Source organism: Acartia tonsa, chromosome 11 (assembly GCF_053477335.1).
Source record: "Acartia tonsa isolate MP-2025a chromosome 11, ASM5347733v1, whole genome shotgun sequence".
Lineage (NCBI taxonomy): Eukaryota > Metazoa > Arthropoda > Copepoda > Calanoida > Acartiidae > Acartia > Acartia tonsa.
The window spans coordinates 6,632,459-6,657,303 of NC_137270.1; the positions used below are offsets into that span (position 1 = coordinate 6,632,459).

At 31.6% G+C, this 24,845-nt stretch overlaps 1 protein-coding gene across 1 annotated transcript; it reads right to left on the reverse strand.

Moving 5' to 3' along the window:
- Nucleotides 1-634: 634 nt before the first annotated feature.
- LOC145331658 (uncharacterized) lies at nucleotides 635-24,624 on the reverse strand. Its single transcript, XM_080176438.1, has 32 exons — nucleotides 24,355-24,624; nucleotides 23,279-23,419; nucleotides 21,110-21,244; nucleotides 20,638-20,703; nucleotides 19,851-20,021; nucleotides 19,278-19,418; nucleotides 19,028-19,085; nucleotides 18,794-18,834; nucleotides 18,208-18,280; nucleotides 17,539-17,588; nucleotides 16,981-17,101; nucleotides 16,741-16,802; nucleotides 16,520-16,589; nucleotides 16,100-16,148; nucleotides 15,833-15,912; nucleotides 15,182-15,275; nucleotides 14,231-14,346; nucleotides 13,889-13,933; nucleotides 13,526-13,614; nucleotides 13,085-13,155; nucleotides 12,211-12,300; nucleotides 11,556-11,667; nucleotides 10,417-10,539; nucleotides 9,862-9,939; nucleotides 9,244-9,310; nucleotides 8,652-8,693; nucleotides 8,135-8,214; nucleotides 7,821-7,917; nucleotides 7,303-7,340; nucleotides 6,909-6,967; nucleotides 1,875-1,973; nucleotides 635-1,619 (listed from the first exon to the last, which is right to left on the reverse strand). Exons 1-32 carry the CDS (start codon nucleotides 24,514-24,516, stop codon nucleotides 1,352-1,354), a joined length of 2,988 nt encoding a protein of 995 aa, XP_080032564.1. The 5' UTR covers nucleotides 24,517-24,624; the 3' UTR covers nucleotides 635-1,351.
- Between the last annotated feature and the right edge of the window lie 221 nt (nucleotides 24,625-24,845).

A 24,845-nucleotide genomic window follows, 5' to 3' on the forward strand; every position in this document is an offset into this window, starting at 1 on the left:
TAAAGATTGATATTAATAATTTGATGGTGCGCCAAATGAATCGCCCCGGTTTAAATCACCTATAAACGATTTAAAGATCGAGCTCAGTTTTGTTAGCCCCGAGGGATCGAACCAAGACTAAAATAAATGGTATTAATTTTATGTTTAAATTCGTGAAAAATTGTCTGTAGTTTGATGCTTTACATGATTTTTCAGTATAGCTGAGAACTGATTCGAATCAACTGGATATTAATTGGTTTCAAAGCCATACTGGAGAGATTATTTAGTAATTGTTGTTTATATTTTTGGTTCTATATAATTCTATCAAAATGCAAAAGATATATTAGAAAAAGTTTAAAATTTGTTGACAAGCAACTTCATGTGCATCACAAAAGTTTTTTGTTAGTTTAACTGATGAGCTCTGCTTTTATAAATATTGTCAGTATTGTTTAGAATATATCAAAGAATAAACAAACTGTGAATTTTGGTAGAGGTAAAGCCATGTGACGTCTTAAATATGAGGGATTATCTAACTCTTTTTTTAGGTTTTTTTCCCACTTTCCTCTTATCTACATCTTTTTTAATGGCTGACTTTTGAGTCATTTTGTCCCGCTAATAAATTTTGACTTAAAATGTTTTTTACAAAAAAATAATATCATAATTTATTTCATTAGAACAACAAAAAAAACATTATACATTATATGGTAACATTAAAAACACAATCATTAATGGAATGACTAGATTTAAGGTTATACTTTGTACATATAAAATATTGCACCATTAGGCCTGTTTTACATTTCAAAAATAGAAATAGTTGGCATATACATACAAAATCTTTCATATTTCTGACTAAAAATATTAAATCTAAAGGTATTTTTTACGGTAGTTTCTTTATAAGTCTCATAGGTTCAAGAATAAATGCCTCAGTTTTTACAAAAATACAAATATTTACAAATGAGCTAATACTTAATTTACAAAGTAGCTTTGATATAAGGTAAATTAACTATAACATACCAAAAAAAGGTTATACAAGTCTTTTTACAACTTTTGAGTATTTTTATCATAAAATAAAGCTAATTTTATCCAATTAAAAGAACAAGATGAAAAGGAGCATATCTAATTAAGTAAAAGCATGGACAATCACATTCAATAGTAGTAGCAAACACTTTATGTGATTGAAAGTAGAAATATTTCAGAAAAAATATTGGAAGGTAAAAATTAAAATTAATGAAGAAAGCTTAAAACTCTTGTATAATGGTTTAATAATTGTACAGCATATACTTTTGTTATATTAGCGTCACTGACGCACATACAGACAGACACATTTTAGTTTTAGAGCAGCTTCGCAACAAAAAATTTAATCTATGAAAGTCTATCTGGCAGCATATTGACTAAGTAGGGGTGGGGGAACACCCTTGCTCGGCGAATGCAACAGAGGATTTGTTATTGGGGGGGAATAATGGGCCCCTAGCTGACCGCTGGAATAATCTACCCCTGAGGTGGAGGGGGAGGCCTGCTGTGGGGGATAGGCACCAGTGGATGTGGGGGAGGCTGTGCTGGGGTAGTGGAGGGGGACAGGCATAGGGCTGTAACCAGACACACTTTGAGGCATCATGGTATACTCAATCGGCGGCGGACTCCTAATAACATATAAAACTAAGAAAAGGAATACAAAATGATATAAGAGAATAGTGACTGTTTCATAAGTTTTCTACAACCCTTTCTTCTAAAATAGGTAAATTACAACAACTTGAAAATCTCATTTTTAAAATGCACATAATCAATGAATCATAGAATAACTTTATTTAAATAGAATAGGGGGGGAGAGGTAATTTTTTATTACTTTTAGTCAGGTTAGATTATATTGGGTACTAGGTAGCAACACCCACGGTTACCTATGATTATATCTCTCCTGTTCTCTGTATCCAGACGTAGAAGCACCAGGATCCTGGTCCCTGTAGTATAATTCTCCGTTCACTGACATTACAGGGTCCCTAAACAACATAAAAATGTTGTAAGCCAATTATTAGAAGCCTCCAGTAATGTATACATTCATTCTCTGACATAACAGGGTCCCTAACAACAAAATATATTATAAACTAACCTAGAATCATCTAATAGTATATATATAAACCCCGAACCACTTCATTATGCAATCTACATTTTCCTGGATATTTTGTCTACGGTAGTTCATAAGTGTACAGCTTTACAGTACATTGTTTCTATTTGTTAAAGCAACACGTATGATAAAAGAAAAAGATTCTTTTTAAAGTAAAATGCTTATATTTCAATCAAAATCTATATTTTTTATTTTTTGCTGATCCACGTCATTATGCAAATCAAAAGAAAATCAATGAGAAAACGTTTGTTTTGCACTTTTCTCCACTTTTAAAAAATGATTCTGATAAAATAACATTTTTTAAAGGGATTTATGCATTAATTATAATGAAAAATAGTTTAAGGTAGATTTTAATGATTTTTCTAAATAAGAAATAATTGAAAAAAAGAAATTCTATCCCTATCACTTTAGAGGACAGCTGCTGACCCCCAGTCTTATGGATGAAGCTAAATACATGTTAAAGATTAAAATTATCCTGAAAAGTATACAAAAATGTTTTTTGATGTGTTAAAAAAATCCATTTTAAAACCTTGATTTTGAGGATGATGGCCTTTAAGATGCTCTTACTGGTGGTGAAGGTGAGCTAAATGTTATCTAAGTACATGACCATTACAACAACTTGTCTATTAACCTATGTACCATTTTTTGTAGTCATAGCAGCCTCCAGTGCAGCCTCTCCACATGAAATATAACCATTATCTAAAAACTACATTATTTACTTTATGAATTTTAGTAATTAAAATTGCAATTTTTTTCTTTTTTAATATTGCTTGGCTGGAGGCTGCTATGACTACAAAAATTGGACCATAGTTCAATATATAAGTTTTCTTAAAGGGCATGCACTTTGATAACATTTAGCTCACCATCACCACCAGTAAGAGCATCTTAAAGGCCATCATCCTCAAAATCAAGATTTTAAAATGGATTTTTTTAACTCATCAAAAAACATTTTTGTATACTTTTCAGGCACATTTTTGATTTTAACATGTATTTAGCTTCATCCATAAGACTGGGGGTCGGCAGCTGTCATCTAAAGTGATAGGGATAGAATTTCTTTTTTTCAATTATTTCTTATTTAGAAAAATCAATAAAATCTACCTTAAACTGTTTTTCATTATAATTCATGCATAAATCCCTTAAAAAATTGTTATTTTAGCAGAATTAATTTTTAAAAGTGGAGAAAAGGGCAAAACAAACGTTTTCTCATTGATTTTCTTTTGATTTGCATAATGAAGTGGATCAGTAAAACATACAAAAATATAGATTTTGATTGAAATATAAGCATTTTACTTTAAACAGAATCTTTTTATTTTATCATACGTGTTGCTTTAACAAATAGAAACAATATACTGTAAAGCTGTACACTTATGGTCTACCATAGACAAAATATCCAGGAAAATGTAGATTGCATAATGAAGTGGTTCAGGGTTTACATTCATTTTGACATTACAGGGTCCCTAAACAATAAAATATACCATGAACTTATATAAACGCATCCTATAGTATAATTTTCTACTCGCTGTCATTAAAGGGTCCCTATCAACAAATATATCATTAACTAATCTAGCAGCATCCAGTACTATATATATCCATTCTTTTTGACATTACAGTGTCTCTAAAAACAAAATATATCATAAACTAAAATGGAAGCATCCAGTAGTTCATATATCCATTCATTTTGACATTACAGATCATAAATAATATCTTAAACTAATCTCAATTACTACTAAACTTATAAGGTTCGACCAAAGATACTCAAATGGTTCCTTTACAAGCCCAATTAATTAGTTTTAAGATATCTTTATATTTTAAGAAAAATTTATGAAAATACTAAAAAACAGCAAATTTGGGTGTTACCTTTTATATGCACAGATACCATAAAATCAACAGAAAAAATACTTATTTTTACTTTTCTGTCATTTTTAAAGTTTGATTCTGTTAAATTGGCTATTCTTGAAGGGATTTATGCATTTAAATATACTGAAACATAATATTGGGTAGAAATTAATGTATTTCAAAGAAAGAAAATTTTGAAAATAAGAAATTCTACCTCTATCACTTGAGGACAGCTGCCAACCTCCAGTTGACAGGATATAGTTAAATACTTGTTAGCAATAATAATTAGCCCAAAAAGTAAAACAACAAGTTTTTTAATATGGCAAAAAAATAATAATCTAAATCTTAATTTTGGGGATGATGATCTGAAGGACGCTCTTACTGGTGGTGATTATGACCCAGATGGTATCCAAGTACATGAGTGTTATGACAACTCATCTATTGAACTTTGGTCCAATTTTTGTTTTTTAGCAGCCTCCAATTAAAAGTTGTAACAAGAAATATAACCATCTTTTAAAAACTACTATATTTACCTTATGAATTGGAGAATTTAAAAACAATGATTGTATGTTTTAGGATTTCTCTTGATTGGAGAATGCTACAAATACAAAAATCGGACCATAGTTTAATAGATAAGTTGTCATAATGCACATGTATTTTGATACCATCTAGATCATCATCACCAACAGCAAGAGCGTCTTTAAGATCATCATCCCCACAATTAAGATTTAGATTATTATTTTTTTGCCATATTAAAAATCTTTTTGTTTTACTTTTTGGGCTAATTATTATTGCTAACAAGTATTTAACTATATCCTGTCAACTGGAGGTTGGCAGCTGTCCTCTGAAGTGATAGAGGTTAAATTTCTTATTTTCAAAATTTTCTTTCTTTGAAATACATTAATTTCTGCCCAATATTATGTTTCAGTATAATCAATGCATAAATCCCTTTAAGAATAGCCAATTTAACAGAATCAAACTTTAAAAATGACAGAAAAGTAAAAATAAGTTATTTTTCTGTTGATTTTATGGTATCTGTGCATATAAAAGGTAACACCCAAATTTGCCGTTTTTTAGTATTTTCATCAATTTTCCTTGAAATATAAAGATATCTTAAAACTGATTGATTGGGCTTGTAAAGGAACTATTTGAGTATCTTCGGTTGAAAAAGGTCTGATTTGTGAGCATTTTTGAATAAGTTGTGGCCAAATAATAATAAAACATAAAAAAGGTAACACACTTTAGATGCTAGGAGCGTAGCTGCTAGCTCATTATAAACAATTATTACTATCTAAATACAGAACAATATTTGAGTCATTTTTTCAAAAAGTAAAGAGTATTAATTATGGCATTTGTGGAAAGAAAAAAAAACAGTATACCAAAATTGAACAGATATTGAGGACCAATTTAAAAGACAGAAGAAAATCTCAAAATATAAACTAATAAAGTAAAAAATATTATTGATATCTTATTCAGTAATACACACAACATTAGAAATTGTTTCTAGAAACCTTTATCTACCAAGTAACGCAATTCTAATAATGACATACGTCTTTTCCTAATGAATAATTGTAGGTAAATATGTTTGCATCGGGCTTTGGATAATTTTTAAATTTGAAGGAATCTTCATACATAAGACCCATTGATCTAAAGGGATATACAATGGCTGATTTATTGATGTAAATCCTACATGATGATACACAATATTACCCATTTTGAAGTTTAAAATCCGTCATCAAAACGTTTGTACACTCAACTTAAATAATCAACCGACCCAACAAATGAAAAAAAACGTTTATATAAAACTTTGGAGACTAGTTTAATAAACAGCTATGTCCCCTCCCTTCTTGATAAGACCGGACTTTTGTGGTTTGTAAGTGAGAAAAACAAGGATCATAACTTTTCTAGTTAGATGTTCGAAAGCAATGGAATAATAAAAATCAAATTTAAGTTTGTCTCATTCAACTTAATACTATGCAAAATCTATTTACCTTTTAGGGATCTTAATGGATAAGACAATAGAAGATAAATTGATATAAACTTAAAATTAGGAAAAACTAAATTTTTAGTGAATTAAAATTATTGTAGAAAACTTTTAGAATTAGTTTATACAACCCAATTAAGATCCAAAAAGTGTTGCCAAAGTTTTAAAGCGAAAAAATGAGAGGACCAGTGTACCTTATTTCTGCCCCAAATTGAAGTAGGGTTAGGTTAGTTATAAATTTATAATAAATGTTGGCTCTAAAGACCACGTAAATATCAGGTAATGTAGATTCTATACCAACATATATGCTTATTTATAGAGTAGCCGCGCTGTGGCATGGTAATGAGTAATGTTTCTTTGTGAGGAAAAGCCAAAAGTAAAACCTCAATACTCAAACAAACATCGAAATGTTAACGCATAACTACCAGGAAAATATCTTTATGAATTTAACATACCCAAGAAAGTTCTAGGAATCTTTTATAGAGATGTTAGAAGCCTATCTTAAAATGATAAATGATTGCAAAAGTAGACTAGCATCTTTTTAAATCTAATCCCAACACAGCGACAGTAAAAATTGTAAATACTAAAGAAGCTATGCTATCAGATTTTTTCTTTTTTTAGTGAGCCAAACACAAATATAAAATACGTGGATGTTATGACATAGGAATTTTTGTTGTCAATTTGGGTTGCAAATATAGTCTTCAGTTATTAGTCAATAGGTTCCTCCATGATCATAGAAGGGGATGGGGTAAAGTCAAAAGAGAGTGGATGGAGATTTTCATATTAGCTAGTTGGTAAAAGCATTTTATCAGAGTTAATGCTAATAATAATATCCGTTAAGCCAACAAATATTCGGAGCAGGAAAGTTTTGTAGATCAAAGTTAATCCCAATCAGCATAACTTATTTAAGAAAATATACTCAATAATAATACATCTTAACTAATAGCACAGCTACTCTAAAACTAAACATAAATGTGAATCAAAACTTACCCAGCCATAATTGCATTCCGGTCAAAGTAGCTTTTATTTGTCATGGCGAAGTCCAAGGCCTAAAAAATATGAGACTTTTAATTTCAATTCTATTTTTCCTACTTTTGTAAATAAATATAAGATATTAAGAGTTTAAAATTCAAAGACTTAACAAGATTGAAAAGGTGTAATATAAACTCCTACCCCTCTCCCCCCCCCCAAAAAAAAAAAAATAAACTCAATTTGCTTTACATTTGTAGTGAACTCAAGGGACAGACTATCTTGCTTACTTATTTACTTGCAAATAATCTATTTCACGAAAGCATGCAAAAATTGTAACAAAACAATTTCACATTGTTATTGAATTTCATTTATATCAGCATTTATATAGTACAGAGATTATTTTTTTAATTACCTGATTTGAGAAATCTTGCTTTGAATAATCAATCTTTTCTATAAAAAAAAATAGATTATATTAATTGTTATTTATGGTTCCCCACCATTCATTTTTTGTTTTTTCCTTTCCAAAGTAGCTTAAAACCTTCCCTGGACCAATATCAATTGAAAATACTGGAATTATTATTCCAGCTGTATAGAGCTCTTACGGCACATACACACACACTTTGTTTTATAGAATATAATAGATTTACCAAAACATAGACTTCAATGTGAAATAGAAAAGTATCGTGGAATAATTGATAGAGAATGCATGGATGTATTGACAAAAATAATAGGTCGTTAAAATAGGTAGTTAACATGGACCTCATTTATAGGTCAATTCGTTTATACAGTAGTAGAGGAGCGAGTCAGCTGCAAGCATCACTTTATTAGAGAACATAAAAATCTTGTGCAACATCCAAGAATTATTCCTAGAATAGCTCCAATTTAATTTTTAAATCCAGATCTAAAGATTTCAATTTTTTTACAATTTACCTGCAATTGAATATTCTGTCGCTTTTTCCAGGGCATATTGTGGCTGAGAGCCAGGGGTGGGAGGACAATTCTGACGCCCCTGGGACAGCACAATCTCCTATAAATAAAAATAATTAATGGAAATAATGTTGAAATGATTCAAAATGTCGTCTTTGACTTTGAAAAAAATATACAAAATTTATAGATTCTCAATTACACAGGGGGAAAAATTTAAGTTTTTTTAAAATAAATCTCCAATGCATTTAATGCATTTCAATAAACAGTTTTGTTGCTTAAGATCTTTAGACGGCTTATTCAATCAATTAATGTTTAACCTGTGACTCGAGGCTATCAGGATCAAATTTTGGGGTAAGAAGGATATTTCTGTCACCTATCTCCATCTTTAAACTTGAAGCTGAAAAAAAGGAGGGATCATTAGAGATAAGAAAATAAAACCATCATTAGATTAAATTGTTCTTTAATAAGTTTGGGACCAACAAATTGAATTTCAATAACAGTATCCCAAAGTTTTTGCGCCAACGTAGAACATAAAGTGGTTGCAAATCTTTGGGTACTAGTTTATTTTTCAGTCCAATGACCCGGCCCGGCCCTCCCTCACTGAAAAAGACAATGTTTGGTTTGTTTTAGACTGGGCCTAGCATCTCTGTTAGCCAGTCAACGAATAAATGGAGGCTAATTGAAGAATGTTTTAGTACAGTTTTGATATTTATATTTAGTATCTATAAGACTATTTTGCATAATTTTGGACAAACATGACAAAAAAAAAAAAAAAATTTTGTGATATTTTAACAAGTACCATGACATCCAAAGAACATAAACATTAGAACTTACCTTGTAATTGAAACTGATGCTGTTCTTTCATTTTCATCCTTTCTACAATTTTAAAATAATATATAAAAGACAAAATATAACAAAAACAAGGATGGTTAAATTTATAAAAGAAAAGTTCAAAAATAATGAAAAGTGAAAGGAGGGTTTAGAAAATAGCCAACACCCCCCTAAGAATTTCATTTAGAAATAGAATAGCATAATAACATCCAAGGGCATAGGCTTCCATAAAATTAGGAACTCAGACGGTTAATTAGTCGATTAGATATTTTTTTCAAATTTTTTCTCACATGAAATTTTGCTGACATAGGGACATTAAAACATTTATTGAGGAATAGTTTTATAAAATATTAAATTGACAAATAAAAGACAGGGGAATAGACAAATTCTTTGGACAAATTTACCTCATTTGATGAAAGGTATTTTATTTTTATTTATACAAATACACCAATAATATGTATTATACTTTTTGTATTTTTATTAATAACAATATTTTTATGTTTTTTACTTAACAAATTATTATGTATTAAGTAAGACAAATAACAAAAAAATGAAAATATAATGAACATATAAGAATAGACAACTGTTATCTTACCTAATTGTTCCCTTTCTCTATTGACCTCAGCAGCTGATTTTGTAGAGGTTTTGTGACGTCTTGGCTCCTGAATTAACAAAATATAATCAGTAGCCTAAATCTTAAATTTTGTAAGGAGAAATATTAGTCTATTCATTAATATAAAGGATAATGCATGACATAGGAAACCTTAATCTTTTTGGATAGGCTATTTATTTTTATAGCACTTGGTCTCTAAGCTATTAGAAAGCTAAGGATGTTTTAAAAGCAAATAGAAATTATTAATTCAACTGAAGTTTATCTTTAGTTTTTTAAAACATATAAATATATGTCAACCTGCTTAAGTTAAAATATGAACAAATACAGCAACATTTAACTACATTTAGTAGATTAGAGTAAATTTTGACTTACTACAAACGATGTAAAATCATATATGTATATTATTTTTGATTGAAATGCTTTATAGAATAATGTTTGTAAAAAATGGATTATATATTTAAATTTACTGGCGCTGCATTATTAACAAAAATCCATACCGAGGCGCAGCTACACTAGTAATCTTATAATGAATTTAATTTACTAAGATTTATAGAACACACTGTGCGTGTTAAAAAAGTTTACTTTATTGAAATTGCAGACCTTTGCGGATGTGGGATTCTTGGGCTTTCTCTTTCGTGACCTTATCCCTTCATTCTTCTTGGATGGAGGACGGTTTATCTATAACAAGGACAATTATATCAATAAGTAGAACAGAAATATCAAGGTGTATCAGCAAAAGAATACAATTAAAATCAGATTGCTAAATATGACAGATATATAAGGTAGTTTAATTTACAACTCCTTTGTTAGATACAATCTTCTAAATGATAATTGATTTGATCATATCTGTTAAGTGCTGCATTCCACCTACTTTTAATTCCAATGCCTGGCAATTAAACATTAGAAACATTTTTCTATGTCTTTGGTTAAAACACAATTTTGTTAAGACACGAATCGTTGGCCTAAAAACTTTTGGGAATTTTCTTGAATTTTGATAGGTTTGTTTATAAAGTTAAGTGTTCAAACGTTTCAACCACTAATAGTTTTCTGCAGAAGGGATAATTGTTTGGGGAATGGGATGTACATCATTTTATCAGCCATTGTTTTATCCCTTTAGATCCCAACAAAGCTAATGGTAACAGTTTTGTAACTTACCCCATGAAGTTTAAAATATAATCCACAGGCATTGCAGACAGGTTCTCCCTGGTTATTTCTACGCCACAATGTTGTCGTATTGGTGGAGCAATTAGCACAGCATAGACCTCCCCGTCTCATTACCTATATATTATCAATAAAGGCGTGGACAGTGATTTACCAGTTGTGAAAAAAGGGGAAAGGCAGCTATTTCAAATATCTTGTTTTGGAGGGGTGTTAATATCCCAACACAGTGCGTATGAAGGTGCTTTGACTTTAGTGTCAGAACCTAAATTGGGACATAGTGCATTTCATTACACTAGGTTAGGTAATTTCATTTCACTCTTAAATAAAATCTAAAATGCGGCCGTTTTTGAGAAAATTAGATTTGAAAATTTGAAGTTCAATTTTCATCCACTAGGAGTTACTGCATAATCATGACAAGTAAAGCAAATATTATTTATTTAAAATTTGAACAACTTTGCTTTTTTTAAGTCTTTCACAAAACCTCTCTATATATGATTTATTTAAGGCCGAATTTCCTAGACCATAGCAAAGCAACTGATAAAAATGGCCTTGTATTAAATCACTTTAGGAGTGGTTTTATGAAGAACTTTATAAAAGCAAACTTGTTCAAAATTTTAAATAAATAATCTTTGCTTTTCTTGTCATGGTTATGCGATAACTCCTAGTGGGTGAAAATTGAACTTGAAATTTTCAGATCTAATTTTCTCAAAAACGGCTGCATTTTAGATGCACTATAATAAAATGCACTATGCCCCAATTTAGGTTCTGACACTAAAGTCAAAGCACCTTCATACGCACTGTGCCCACAAGGCATACACCCCTCTCCAAGCGCCATTGCATACAATGAAATACACAAGGACCTAAATATTTAATTACAGGATAAAAAGGAGGAAAAAATATGGTAGTTTTAAAAGGGTAAGACCAATTTAGGGGAAATGTGCCAATACAGATTAAAGTCATCTTAAGTTATGACCGCTACATGTGTGTTATCGAAGAAAAATCAAAAGCATATACCAATAATTCTTAGGGATTGAATGATTAAAAGAGGGAAAAAGCCAGTAATTCAGTGTTGGAATAGTACAGGTAAAGAGACACTACCCGTCTGGAAACAATTGAGAAAAAAAATTATTAACCTCCTTTACCGAAGAAGCGGCTGTAGTCAGCAAAGATTTGGATTTAGATGGAGGACTCCTAGGAGTTGTGCTTGATTGCGTGGAGCTCGAGGACCGTATTCCGTTCATTTTACTGAATGATAGAAAAATCATTATTAGCATATTTTTTTGTAGGTACTATCAATAAATTACTAAATCAATTAATATTTTATTTTTAAGATCTATTTGTTTTGTACAATTAGTAAATAGACCTTTTTTAAGAATATGTTTAAAACTGGAGTAAAACCCAAATGTATAAAAGATGGACTGTACAAAATCGGAACCTGACAAGACCCCCTTCCAGCCAAATTGACTGCCAAAACAAATAGACGAAGACCAAAATACATAAGTTTTGCACCATATTTGCATCATATTCTCCATCTCTTTTTTAGGGGTTTTCTTTCCCACTTCTCCTCTCAACTTTTTCATTATATGACGTCACAGGAATCAAAAGTGACACAAAAGTTATGTATTTTGGTCTTCGTCAAAAAAATGGTAAATTAATTTCAACCCCAAATAATGATAAACATAATAACCCCATTGTAGATCAAAACAATTATAATTATGGTATAATTTACAGTCCATTGTCCCCCCCTCTCTCTCTGCATAATGATGAATATGATGCAAATATATTTACCTGTGTATTGCACAGCTATCACAGAGTTGGTTCAGAGGATCTTTAGACAGATTACTGGCTGTCTTGGGGTTCAATTGTAGGCCACATGATCTACATAAGATAAATATAATTATAAATAAATACGATTGATAACATCTATAATACAAAGTAGAACGATGTATGTCTGTCTGTCTGTTTGTCTGTTTGCAACGAAGAATCTCGCTAACCGCTGAACCAATCGGGTTCTCCTTATCAGAATAGCTTCTCATAGGTCCCGGGAAGGTTTAAAACTATTTTCTTGGGGGGTGGGATACCCCTAACCCCCCCCCCCCACCATTGAAAAATACCCCCCCCCAAAAAAACAAACAAATATTTTTAAAACCAAAATTTAAAATAGTGGGGTCGAATAACCCCCCCCCAAAAAAAATTATATTTTATTTTTTGTTTTAAATCTAAAATACGAAAAATTAAGTTGATCAAACCTCTTGGGGCAAAGCCCCTAGAGGCTAGGGGCGAAGCCGCTAGTTTATACAAAAAGAATGATGGACAAAAAATCATGGTATGAACAAACGAACAATGTGAGTCATAGGGAAGATGCTCAGTTGCCATAACAAAGAAAAGAAGGATCATGGAAAGAAAACGAAGTAGCGAGTTTCGTCGTATTTTCACATTAGCTTTTCTAATATTTCTAGCTCCTGCAGGGCCTATTTCCTAACCCTAACGGGCAACCATTAACATTTATCAAACATTTACCTAACCTAAAATAACCGATCAAAAGCTACTGTGAATATACGACGAAACTCACTACTTTGTTTTCTTTCCATGATCCGAAAAAAAATCAAAATACCCAAAGCTAATCACGAAACTTTTTAAAACCTTTAAAAAAAAGTATAACCTGCATTCTAAGGAAGGTGCAGGCTGGAAACCAGAATCAGAAAATAAACCTGTTTCACTTGATGTAAAGTCCTAAGAATAAAGAAACAAGGATGACAACCTCTATTAGAAAGGAATCTCATGAATACACAAAAACCTGAGGTTTCTGAGGTAGATGCTCAGTGTTGGAGGAAATCCTCAAATTTAATTTTAGACAAAAAAATAATTAGGTTTTTTATCTGTAGCTTACAATTTTGATAACTACGAATCCGATTGAGTTCTCAATTTTTGGAGGCTTCACAAGTTCACATAGGTCAATTGCTATTTAATTTTTAGATCAAACTCTTGAATGGTTTTGGAAATTTTTCTGCTTTTCAAGTTATAAAGTACATGCTATTTGAAAAAAATTTCAGCAGTCTATCTGTAATAACATCTGACTAACTATCTATCTATCTATCTATACCTGAGTATTAATTGAATGAGTGGCAGGTGAAGCTCCCCCGTAAAGAGCAAATCCACCAGCATGTGAAGTTTTCACAGATGAATAGAAATCTAAAATAAATTTATTCAAAACATATGGTTTCAAAATGTAAAAAAAAGAGAATAAAAGAGAGAGAGAGAGACAGAGAGAGAGAGAGAGAGAGAGAGAGAGAGAGAGAGAGAGAGAGAGAGAGAGAGAGAGAGAGAGAGAGAGAGAGAGGAAGAGAGAGGGAGAGAGAGAGAGAGATAGAAAGGGAGAAAGAGTTAGTGAGATACCGAAATAGACAGACAGTATGTTAGTTATAGAGTAGCCTCGCTACAAATAAGCATATGCAGAAAAACATACCTTGAGCTTTATTATAATCAACACCTTCTAGTGATTGGATATTTCCTAAATCAATAATCAATATTCTTATGCATTGTACAGATTAATGTATAGAGTACGTCGAGAAAGTCACTCAATAAAATCAGCAAGTGACGTCATAAAAATAAGGGATTATCTATCTCTTTTTTAGGGGTTTTCTTTCCCACTTCTACTCTCATCACCCTCATTTTTATGACGTCACATGCTGATTTTTTGAGTGACTTTCTGCCCGTACTGAAAAGATTTTTCTACATTTGTTTTTACAAATTTCGGCCTAAAAATGTAAACAGAAAAAAAAATTATTAAAATAAAGACAAAATTTACCTAGATTTACTGGAATATTGAAGGGTTCATAGGCCGAGTGAGGATGGTGGCTGGGCGGAGGAGGGTGTAGGGAGGCTCCCCAATCTCCGTGGTTGTACACTCCTTCCAGCCCTTTCCTAAAGAAATAAGAGAATTTTTTTTGATTTCTAATAAGACCTGTAACATATCTTTAAAGCTTTGGGAAATTTTATTGCATCTAGGTTGGGTTAAACAAACCATCAGTGTCCAACCATTTCCACGAGTAGGTAACAAAAGTATTTTTATCGTTCATTGTCTTACCCTTTTAGGCCCCTAAAGGTTATGTGTTAATGGCAACTAGATCGACCAGCAAGCATGTAGAGTAGCTTTGCTTTTTAAAAGTTTATATCTCTGGTAATAGTTATTTCTTGCATCGTTTTATAAACGGCTTTCCGCGGATATAGAATGTACAATTATAAGATTAAAGTCATTTTTTTAGCCCCGAGGTGCCGAAGGCACGGGCTAAAAAAACTGGTTTTAATCTTATGATTGTACATTTTTATATTCGTAGAAAGGTGGATATAATACGATGCTAGATATAGTTTTTCGTATGGATGAGAACCGGTTCCTATCCACCGGATTTGAATGAATACGAGAAAAACAATATAAATATTTATATAAATTGCATGGTTGGACTTTGGATGAGTCCTTTGACCGCCGGAATGAAATTAGTTAATTATCGCATTGTATTATAAACAGCTTTTCGCGAATATAGAAATGTACAGTTATAATATTAAAACCAGTTTTATTAGCTCCGAGATGCTGAAGGCACGGGCCAAAATCTTATATAAAGCTGGTTATAATCTTATGATTTTACATTTTTAAATTTGGGAAATAATACGATGCTATACACAATTTTTCAGTATGACTGAGAACCGGTTCTAATCCACCAGATATTAATCAGATTGGAAGCGATACTAAAAAATATTATACCTTGGATTGTAAAGTTGATTACTGGGACCAGGATACTCCTGATATCCAGCAGTACTGCCAGGTCTTCCATGGTACTGCAGACTCCCAGCAGACTCTGAAAGAAAAAAGTATTATTAACTTTCGGCTAAAAATATTAATCTAATTTTAACCAAAACATTAATAGATTTCTATCAAGACTTGGTATATTCAGGCATATTCTGCCAATTAGCAGTTGCAGCCTTAACTCAACCATCCTAAGCCTCAATAATAACCAATTTAGAACATACTCAGCCTCAATCGCAAATTATATATTCAGCCACGGGCCGCGAGGTATATGCTTTTTTATATTAATGAAACCCTATTGTATAAAGTAGTAAGCTTTTTCTGTCTGTAGCGAAGGATCTCGATAACTACTGAATTGATATGGTTCTCCTTTACAGTGAAGCTTCTTATAGACTATTTTATTATATATATATATATATATATATATATTATACATATATGACTATTTTTCTTCTCTTCGAATAAAAGAGCCCCTAGATGCTAGGGGTACATCCAAATAAAGGAGCCAATAAATTAATTAAAGTAGTCGAGTTGTAAGTCAGTGACTTTGATATATCTTACAGTGGTCTGTTGGGCCATCCTATTGAAGGATATAACCAACTATTTTACCTAAAGTCTGATATATGGGTGATTCTCTTTCTCTTGCTGTAAAGTATGGATCTTGAGTTAACTGTTGTTCTGCATACATTCTAGAGAAGAAAAAAAAATAACAGAAAAATGAAATTGCACAGTGCAATTTGCACTAAATTAAAAACAAACCACAAAAAAAGTAAAAAAGGCAAAGATATTATAACGAAAGAAAAAAGCAAATTTTTTTTCGTTTAGCTTACTTTTTAGCGAATATACTTTATAACTTTTTATAGTGTCTATATGTACCTTTCAAAATTGTCTGGAATTCTCCCTTGAACAGAATGCATTCCAGCTTCTAAAAAGTAAATCATAATTATGACCATGACTTTTGGATACTTTTTCTATGCAAAGTTTTATTTAAAAAGTCATAAAAAAAACTTTTTTATTGGTCGATTATTCCAGTCCTAACAGTTATGAATTGTAACTGTATGTATGTTAAATCAATTACTCTGCCATTATTGACATTGTAACAGCAGGTATGACTTAACTTCTATTGTAATACGCGGTCTGTGGATATGTATAGCATTAAGATATTCACTGGCGGATGCTTAATCGTGAATATTGCTTTATGTCTAGTGCTTGTCTCCCCCTTTTGAGAGGTTCCCTCCCCACCCTTCCACCCTCCTGCATGTCTAAATGGAGCTAAAGGGGTGTTATTTAGATTACCTGCAGTACTTCTGTCTAGGTCGGTGATATTCTCTGGCATCCGATCAACCTCGGCTGACTGTAAAGCTGCCTGCAAAAATAATAAATTGTTACAGGATTGGTTGTGACACAAGACTGTAAATTATACTGGTAACCAATGTTTTTATAAGCTTTTTCTAACTTTTGTTGGATACAGAATCTTGCAAAAAATTTGTAGCAAAGGTGACAAAAAATCCTAATACCTGTAGAGGATCCTGGCGGCCGCCATTTTCAGGTACATACTGCACGGAGAAATCTGGATATCCTATAATAAAGAAGCAGCTTATAGTTCCTAATAAAATGACGTTATACAATACAAATGATCAAAGATAGGCTAGTATATTTACATTTTAATTGACCAATTGTAAAATGTAAACTGGCCTATCATTGATCACTTGTATATCCTATCATAGTGCAGATTTAAAAAGATAAAAGTGTCTCACCTAAGGTAACATATTCAATTTTCCCATCAGATGTGAAGGTTGGAAGATTTGTAGTGTCCAAATATTCTACTTGAATTGTCTCTCCTTCCCGCGGGTGTACATATTCAACATAGCTCCCAACCTTAGATAGATAGATAGATAGATAGATAGATAGATAGATAGATAGATAGATAGATAGATAGATAGATAGATAGATAGATAGATAGATAGATAGATAGATAGATAGATAGATAGATAGATAGATAGATAGATAGATAGATAGATAGATAGATAGATAGATAGATAGATAGATAGATAGATAGATAGATAGATAGATAGATAGATAGATAGATAGATAGATAGATAGATAGATAGATAGATAGATAGATAGATAGATAGATAGATAGATAGATAGATAGATAGATAGATAGATAGATAGATAGATAGATAGATAGATAGATAGATAGATAGATAGATAGATAGATAGATAGATAGATAGATAGATAGATAGATAGATAGATAGATAGATAGATAGATAGATAGATAGATAGATAAATAGATAGAAAATGTTGTTTTTACCTCTTGAATATTAGTATTTTGAATCTCTACTACGCCAGCTACTTCACATTCTAAAATATAAATATTGATACACTTTAAATTACAATACATGTCAGTCTGTATGACTATAAAATAGGCTGTTATAATGTTTTTTTATAAAGAAGGTCCTATATCTACTCTACTTACATTTGGCCATAATTTTTTTTTCTGGAGGGTATGTGATTTATTCCTTTTCATACAATTTTCTATGAATTTTACTAGCAGAGGAAAAAGGTTCGCAAAACTGGATCCAGGTAGTTATCTGAATTATATATCTATTCTATACATTTATTTGTATAACCTGCTGGTAATAACGGAGGCATAGGAGGTACTCACCTGCTGGTAATAATGGAGGCATAGGAAGTACTCACCTGCTGGTAATAACGGAGGCATAGGAGGTACTAACCTGCTGGTAATAGCGGAGGCATAGGAGGTACTCACCTGCTGGTAATAGCGGAGGCATAGGAGGTACTCACCTGCTGGTAATAAGGGAGGCATAGTAGGTACTCACCTGCTGGTAATAACGGAGACATAGGAGGTACTAACCTGCTGGTAATAATGGAGACATAGGAGGTACTCACCTGCTGGTAATAATGAAGGCATAGTAGGTACTCACCTGCTGGTAATAACGGAGGTATAGGAGGTACTTACCTGCTGGTAATAATGGAGGCATAGGAGGAACTCCTTCCGTCTGGTCCATTATCTCTTGTCTATCATGTCTCTCCTAAGAAAATTTAAATTGTTAAGCTTATGATTCCTTAAATATTCATGTTTTAATCAATTTTAAAGTAATATAAGAATGAAAATGTGGTAATTATTATGGTAATAAAAGCACTTGAAAAATCTGACTTTCAAAATAGATAAAAATTTAAGAAGAAAATATTGCTCAGAATATTAATTCTTATGAGATAATGGATATTGCTATGAGTCAAATTATCTTGTTTGCAACGTTCCGAACATTGCTCTAAAATGAACCCATCACGTGTCTTCTTGTAAAATACAAGCATATTATTGGATTCTATTGACCAGAAGACACGTCATTGGTTCATTTTAGCGGTGATTTGACGGACCACATTTCCTAATTAAATGCATTTATCATTACTTGAATATTACACCAGATTATCATGTACTCTAATCTTGTAGCAGGCTAGAATGACGATTCTACCCATACACCCCCTTTACCCCTGTCATAATATACATTTTATATCTATTCCTAATTAAATATTAAAAGGCAAACCTGGTATTTTGTTAACTCTAGGGGTTTGTCTCCATATAGATCTAAATTCATAGAATTTTTTTTAATGTCATTAACATAAAAAAAAATAGTTACAGTAAATATTTCTTTGAATATAATAAAACTTTCTTTTTTCTTTGAAATGTGATGCCCTATTTGTTGGTTTTTAACAAATTAGCATAGTGAAAAAGTAAGATTGCAACCTCATTCAATAAAAAATTTAGTTTAATTTCAAACCTGTAGATGGCAGTCCTTGAAACTGTCCATTTTCTGTTAATGTTTGATTTGAGGCAACCTATCAATTTTATTGGATTATTTTATTTTTTCTATCAGATTGGTTTCCTAACTACTAATCTATATTTTGCTACATATATATTTGAGTATTGAAGTAATATAAAGTTGTATAAAAGAACCATAATCAATAGTTCAATAGAAGTGTCTATCTAACTATTATCTACTCAAACCACATAAATATCTAAGTATCTACCTTGATATAGTATTGAACAGTATTATCAAGTGCAGCACTGGTAGAAACAACAGTTGATTCAAAAGCATCATGGTCGATAGTATCATTAACACCATGTATATCCATGTTCTCCACCCCGTCTTGATCCATTGGCTCAAGTATCTAGTTTCAAGTATTTATAAAATCAACCAATTAATAATGACAAAGCATACAAGCTATCTGGATTAATTCTAAATTTTAATGTCTCCTATTGGTTGGTATTTTAAAACAGTTTTGTGATCGGTCATAATTTCTATTGTTTAAATTCTTGTATTGGTTGATAATTTTGAAACTAGCTCTGATTGGCCGGAATTTCTTAAATTATTGTGACGCAAAATTCTGCAGTCGTGTTTAAGTTTGGATTTTACCCCGTCATACCAGAGATGTATAAAAAGACATCTACTGCTGCTAGAGTAAGAATATGGGGAATGCCTTGCCCTAATAAACATTACTGTATTTTATACAGAACTTACAAACAAATTTTGTGCAATTAACAGGTCGAATGTATGCAAAAAAAATCTGAAAAAAATGAACAAATAACTATTTTATAAATTCCTGTTGTGTATGAGTGGTATCATCCAAACTCTCATCTCTCTGTTCTTCAGCTGTTTCTTCTCTCAAATCTTCTTCAGTTTTAATGTCTATATCGCCAACTTTTGCTAAATCATTCTCTGTGTTGGTTTCAGCTGTGTTGATTAGGTTTTGCGGATTTTCTTCAGTGTTAGTCTATGTAAATTTTGTTTAAAAAACAAGTAATTCATATTCTGCTAAAATGACTACACAGGTCTATAATTAGTAGAGCAGCTAAACTTTATTGGGATTATCAAATCATCTGTGTCCAAACATTTCCACCAATGATTTTAATCAAATAGGGTTTATTTTGTTATTAGGAGTGAACATCAATTGTTTTTTTTTTCATTTTCTAATCCATTAAGATCCCCGCATGGAAGTTATTATAATTCGTTTATAAATTACACTAGCGGCTTAGCCCTTAGCCTCTAGGGGCTTTGCCCCACGAGGTAATTTAAAAAAATTAAAAACCTCTGGAGAAGACACCACTAATTTAAAATAATCTTTTAAAAATTGGGGAGGGGGGATTTTTTTCATTTGGGTTGGTTGGAGGTGTCCCACCCCCAAGAAAATCGCCTAAAACCACAACAGGACCAGTAGGTATATTCTCTGAATACCAGTAGGTATATTCTCTGAAGGACGGACGGACAGACAGACCAACAGAAATCAAGCTACTTTGTATTATAGATTACATTTATTAAATTCTAATAGGGCACTACGTATGTTCATCGATTTTTTTATGTATGTTTTACTGGTTTTTTTTGTATGAAACCTGTTCAAGAATTTGACCGTGTAGGCGAGCCATCTCCAACTCTATATCTTGAATTTCACCTTCTTTCTAGAAAAAAATAGCTAGGTTTTATATAAAGTAACAGGTTTGTCTGTTTGTCTGTACCGAAGGATCTTGCTAACTGCTAAAACCACAAACTAGCTTCTCACAAGTCTCATAAGGTTTAAATTTAGTTGAGGGGAGGTTACCACACCCTCCAAAAATAAATCAACCCTGGAAGAAAATAAATCACCTATGTTTTTACTTTTCTTTTTTAAATTTAAAAGGAGATGGAGTTTGTGTGGTAATCCAAAACTTAGGTGTACCCATCTCAAAACAAGTTTTCATCCATACTATTAAAGTCATGTATTTAAAGCAATATAAATGACATAAAAACAAGGATGACAACATCCAAAAAGCGAAGCTATGTCTAAATTAACAAATTAAAAAGAATCTCCTAATATGTTATCAATACCTGAGCTGTCTGTAGTGAATTTGAATCAGTTGGTATGTCCTCTGCAGTTTTTGCATTTTCTGACAATTTGTCCGGTGTGTTTGCATCCTCTTGTTCTTGTTGGCTAGATTTATCGTCGTGTACATTATCGGGCAACTAAATATAATGGATATAGAATACGTGGGTATATTGACAGGGGAAAATTTGTCATCAATTTAGGTTGCTAATATGATCCCCATTTATAGATCAATTCGATCATCCAGTAGGGGGGGAGGGAAGGGCTGAATTTTAGCCAGCTGCGAGTATTAATTTATTAAAGCATATGAATTCTAGTGCAACATCCAATTAATTGTATACCGAAAGATGTGTGTGTGTGTGTGTGTGTGTGTGTGTGTGTGACGGTAGTTATATAGCTGTAATAATTTCACCAATTTAAATTGTACCTATTGCTACTATGTCAGATGCACGAAACTTAAACGAAAATGAAAAAAGGACAATAAAAACATTTATTTTTTGTGGATTATATTATCTATTAGTGTTTCAAAATATAATACTAGTGGCTGCGCCCCTAGCAACTATGGGGTTCAATATTCGAAGATCTGTGGAAAGGCAGCAAAATAGCCTAAAACCATACCTACTCAGACTATTCATAAAAATGAAATAGCCTAAAACCACCCCGAGACCTATAAGTAGCTTCATTGTAAAGGAGGACCATATCGGTTCATTAGTTAGCGAGATCCTTGGCTACAGACAAAAAAAGCTTACTACTTTATATATAAGGAGGATAAATGTAGTTCAATTAAAATGGGAAAGGACAATATCTTTTTAAATTGATCCGCCACACATCTTTTTTCTCCAAAATATCTACGCTCTAATAAATGTAAATTATCAAACACAACAGTTTGTGGAATGAGTAATTGTCTTAACTGTAGACACTGAAAGAAATAAGAAGCAGAAAAAAAACATTGTTTCGTCAAATGTTTTTCTTTAGTCAAAAGTACGCATATCCTATTATATAAAGTAGTAAGCGTTTTTTGTCTGTCCCGTAGGATCTCGCTAACTGCTAAACCGATATTGTTCTTTTATACCGTGAATCTTCTTATAGGTCCTAAAATATTTTTTTAATTTTTTTGAAACCCAAATTTAAAATGGGATGAGGTCAACTTTTCCCTCTTCTATCTTTAGTGCCCCTAGAGGCTTCTAGGGGGCGTAGCCGCTAGTAATTTATAAAGTACTAGCGGCTGCGTCCCTAGTATCTAGGGATATTAGAAGGGACATGAAAGTGCAGAAAAATAACTTAAAACCTTACAACGACTTTTTTGTAAAAATTAAACAGCCTAAAACCACCCTGGGACCTATAAGAAGCTTCACTCTAAAGGAGAACCATATCGGTTCAGCGGTTAGCGAGATCCTTTGCTACAGACAAAAAAAGCTTACTACTTTATATATTAGGAGGATAAATAGAGTTCAATTAAAGTGGGAAAGGAAAATGTCTTTTAAAATTGATCTGCTAAACATTCTTTTTTCTCTCCAAAATATCTACACTCTAATAAAGGTAAATTATCAAACACAACAGTTTGTGGAATGATTAATTGTCTTAACTGTAGACGCTGAAAAACGAGTAGAAAGAATTAAGAAGAGAAAAAAAAACATTGTTTAGTCAAATGTTTTTCTTTAGTCAAAAGTACGCATATCCTATTATTTAAAGTAGTAAGCGTTTTTTGTATGTCCCGAAGGAATTCGCTAACTGCTAAACCGATATTGTTCTTTTTTACAGTGAAGCTTCTTATAGGTCCTAGAATATTTCTTTACTCTTTTGAAACCCAAATTTAAAATGGGATGAGATCAACTTTTCCCTTTCCTATCTTAAGTGCCCCTAGAGGCTTTTAGGGGGCGTAGCCGCTAGTAATTTGTAAAGTATAACATTTATATTAGTTGCTGCGCTCATAGCATCTAGAAGCCCTGTATTCGATGGAGTAAGGAAAGTAGGAAAATAGCCTAAAACCAAACTTAGACATAAAAAAATAGCCTATACCAACCAGGAAACTCAATAAGTTCAGTAGTTAAAATCTTAAGCTACAAACCAAAAAACTTACTACTTTATATGTTGCTTTACCTCTTAAATTTTGTCATAATAATGTTATTGCACTATTTACTAAAATAATTTCCCTTGATAAGAAAAAATCTTACCTCCAATGGAACTTTTGCTGCTTGATCATTATTTTCAATCTTCTCTTTGTCTTTGGAGTTATCAGTAGCAGCTGGTTGGACAGATCCATCTTCAGCTGGATGAAACTCATCCTGGACGTCTAGTAACTGCTCGGATTCTGTCTGAATAGATAGATAGATAAACAAACCCTGGAGGGAGTAGACATTAGGTTTTTTACAACACAAGGCCCCAAAGCTTAATTAGGATGTTTTCTTATTAGTTGACTTGAATTTTAATTTGAAGGGGTATTCAGCCTTGTCATCTCCTTTTATACCCATCACCATTGTAAACAAACAGTTGACAAAAACATTAGCAATTAAAAATACATTGATAAACTTAATAATTATTTTTTAGAATTCCTAAACGCTGTGCCTTTAGCGTTTATTTGTCAGGGCATATATTTAAAATGAAATAGTCTAAAACTATACATAGATCTAAGTGATGAAGTAATTTGGTTCAGTGGTAATCAAGTTCAGAAGAAACAAACCTAAAACAAACTACTTTACCTAGTAGCTTAATTAAAAATAATGAGAATAAAAAGGTATAAAATATGAGAAAAATTGTATTTAATCATTTAAAGGAATATATTTTAATTATTTATGAACTAAACCATTTGGAAAATTATAAAATATTATTGTAATTAAAGTATTAAAATTAAATTAAATTTTTATTGAAAATGTTAAAGATACTTTATAAATTCCTTTAAAAAAAATTTAAAAAATTGAGTTACAATTTTAACTTTTTAAAATTGTTGTGAAATAAAAATACATTTTTAAAATAAATGTAATACATAAAAGAGACTTATGTAAATTCTAGCACATTTACGAAATAACTTTTGATAAGTATTCTTTTTATCTTTTCTGCGATAAAAACTTTTATCATCCAATATTTTAAGTCGATAAGATATAGAAAAGCTTTGATAAGATAGCTTTATCAGTGGTATAAATATATATAACACAATGGCAGATAATACAAGATAACATAACAATAGTTTAAACAATTACTCCTTGCCGTCAACACTTTTTTTCTCACTTTTTTTCAAAATAATTTCTAATACCTCTGAAGACATCTTAGCTTGCAATGATGCTTTGGACGTCTTGGATTTTGAAGACGTTTGTGTGGCTTGCCTCGTTTTTGGACTTTGACTTGTAGGGGCTGCAGTAACTGTCCCCCTTCCCCCGCTAGTACTAGCAGGGGGAGCTCGGGCTGGCTTCCGCATTTTTTTTACTTTAAAATTTTGGAAGATTTTTTCTAAAATTTTTTTGGAGGATTTATCTAATGATCTTGATTAATGTTAATGTTTGATAGAATAGGCCAAAACTGTTACATTACATGGATTTATTGAAAGGGGGGAGATTTATGTATATGTATGTATGTAAGCCTATATATGGTGTGTCACAAAAATTGCCTCACTTAAAAACTTTATATTCTTTGAACCTAAGAATGAACAATAGTTCAACTGTGATTTAATAATTTAAATCTTAGCCAGTCTTGTGGCTGCAGCCTCCAGTCTGGCAAAAAAACTTGGAAAAGGAATTTTTGATAGAG

Coding starts and splice junctions, on each gene's coding strand:
- LOC145331658 (XM_080176438.1), bottom strand. CDS start 24,516: ATGCGGAAGCCAGCCCGAGCTCCCCCTGCTAGTACTAGCGGGGGAAGG. Junction 13,934..14,230: donor CAATATTCCAGTAAATCTAG/GTAAATTTTGTC, acceptor TTATTGATTTAG/GAAATATCCAATCACTAGAA. Junction 11,668..12,210: donor GATAGCTGTGCAATACACAG/GTAAATATATTT, acceptor TCTATCATTCAG/TAAAATGAACGGAATACGGT.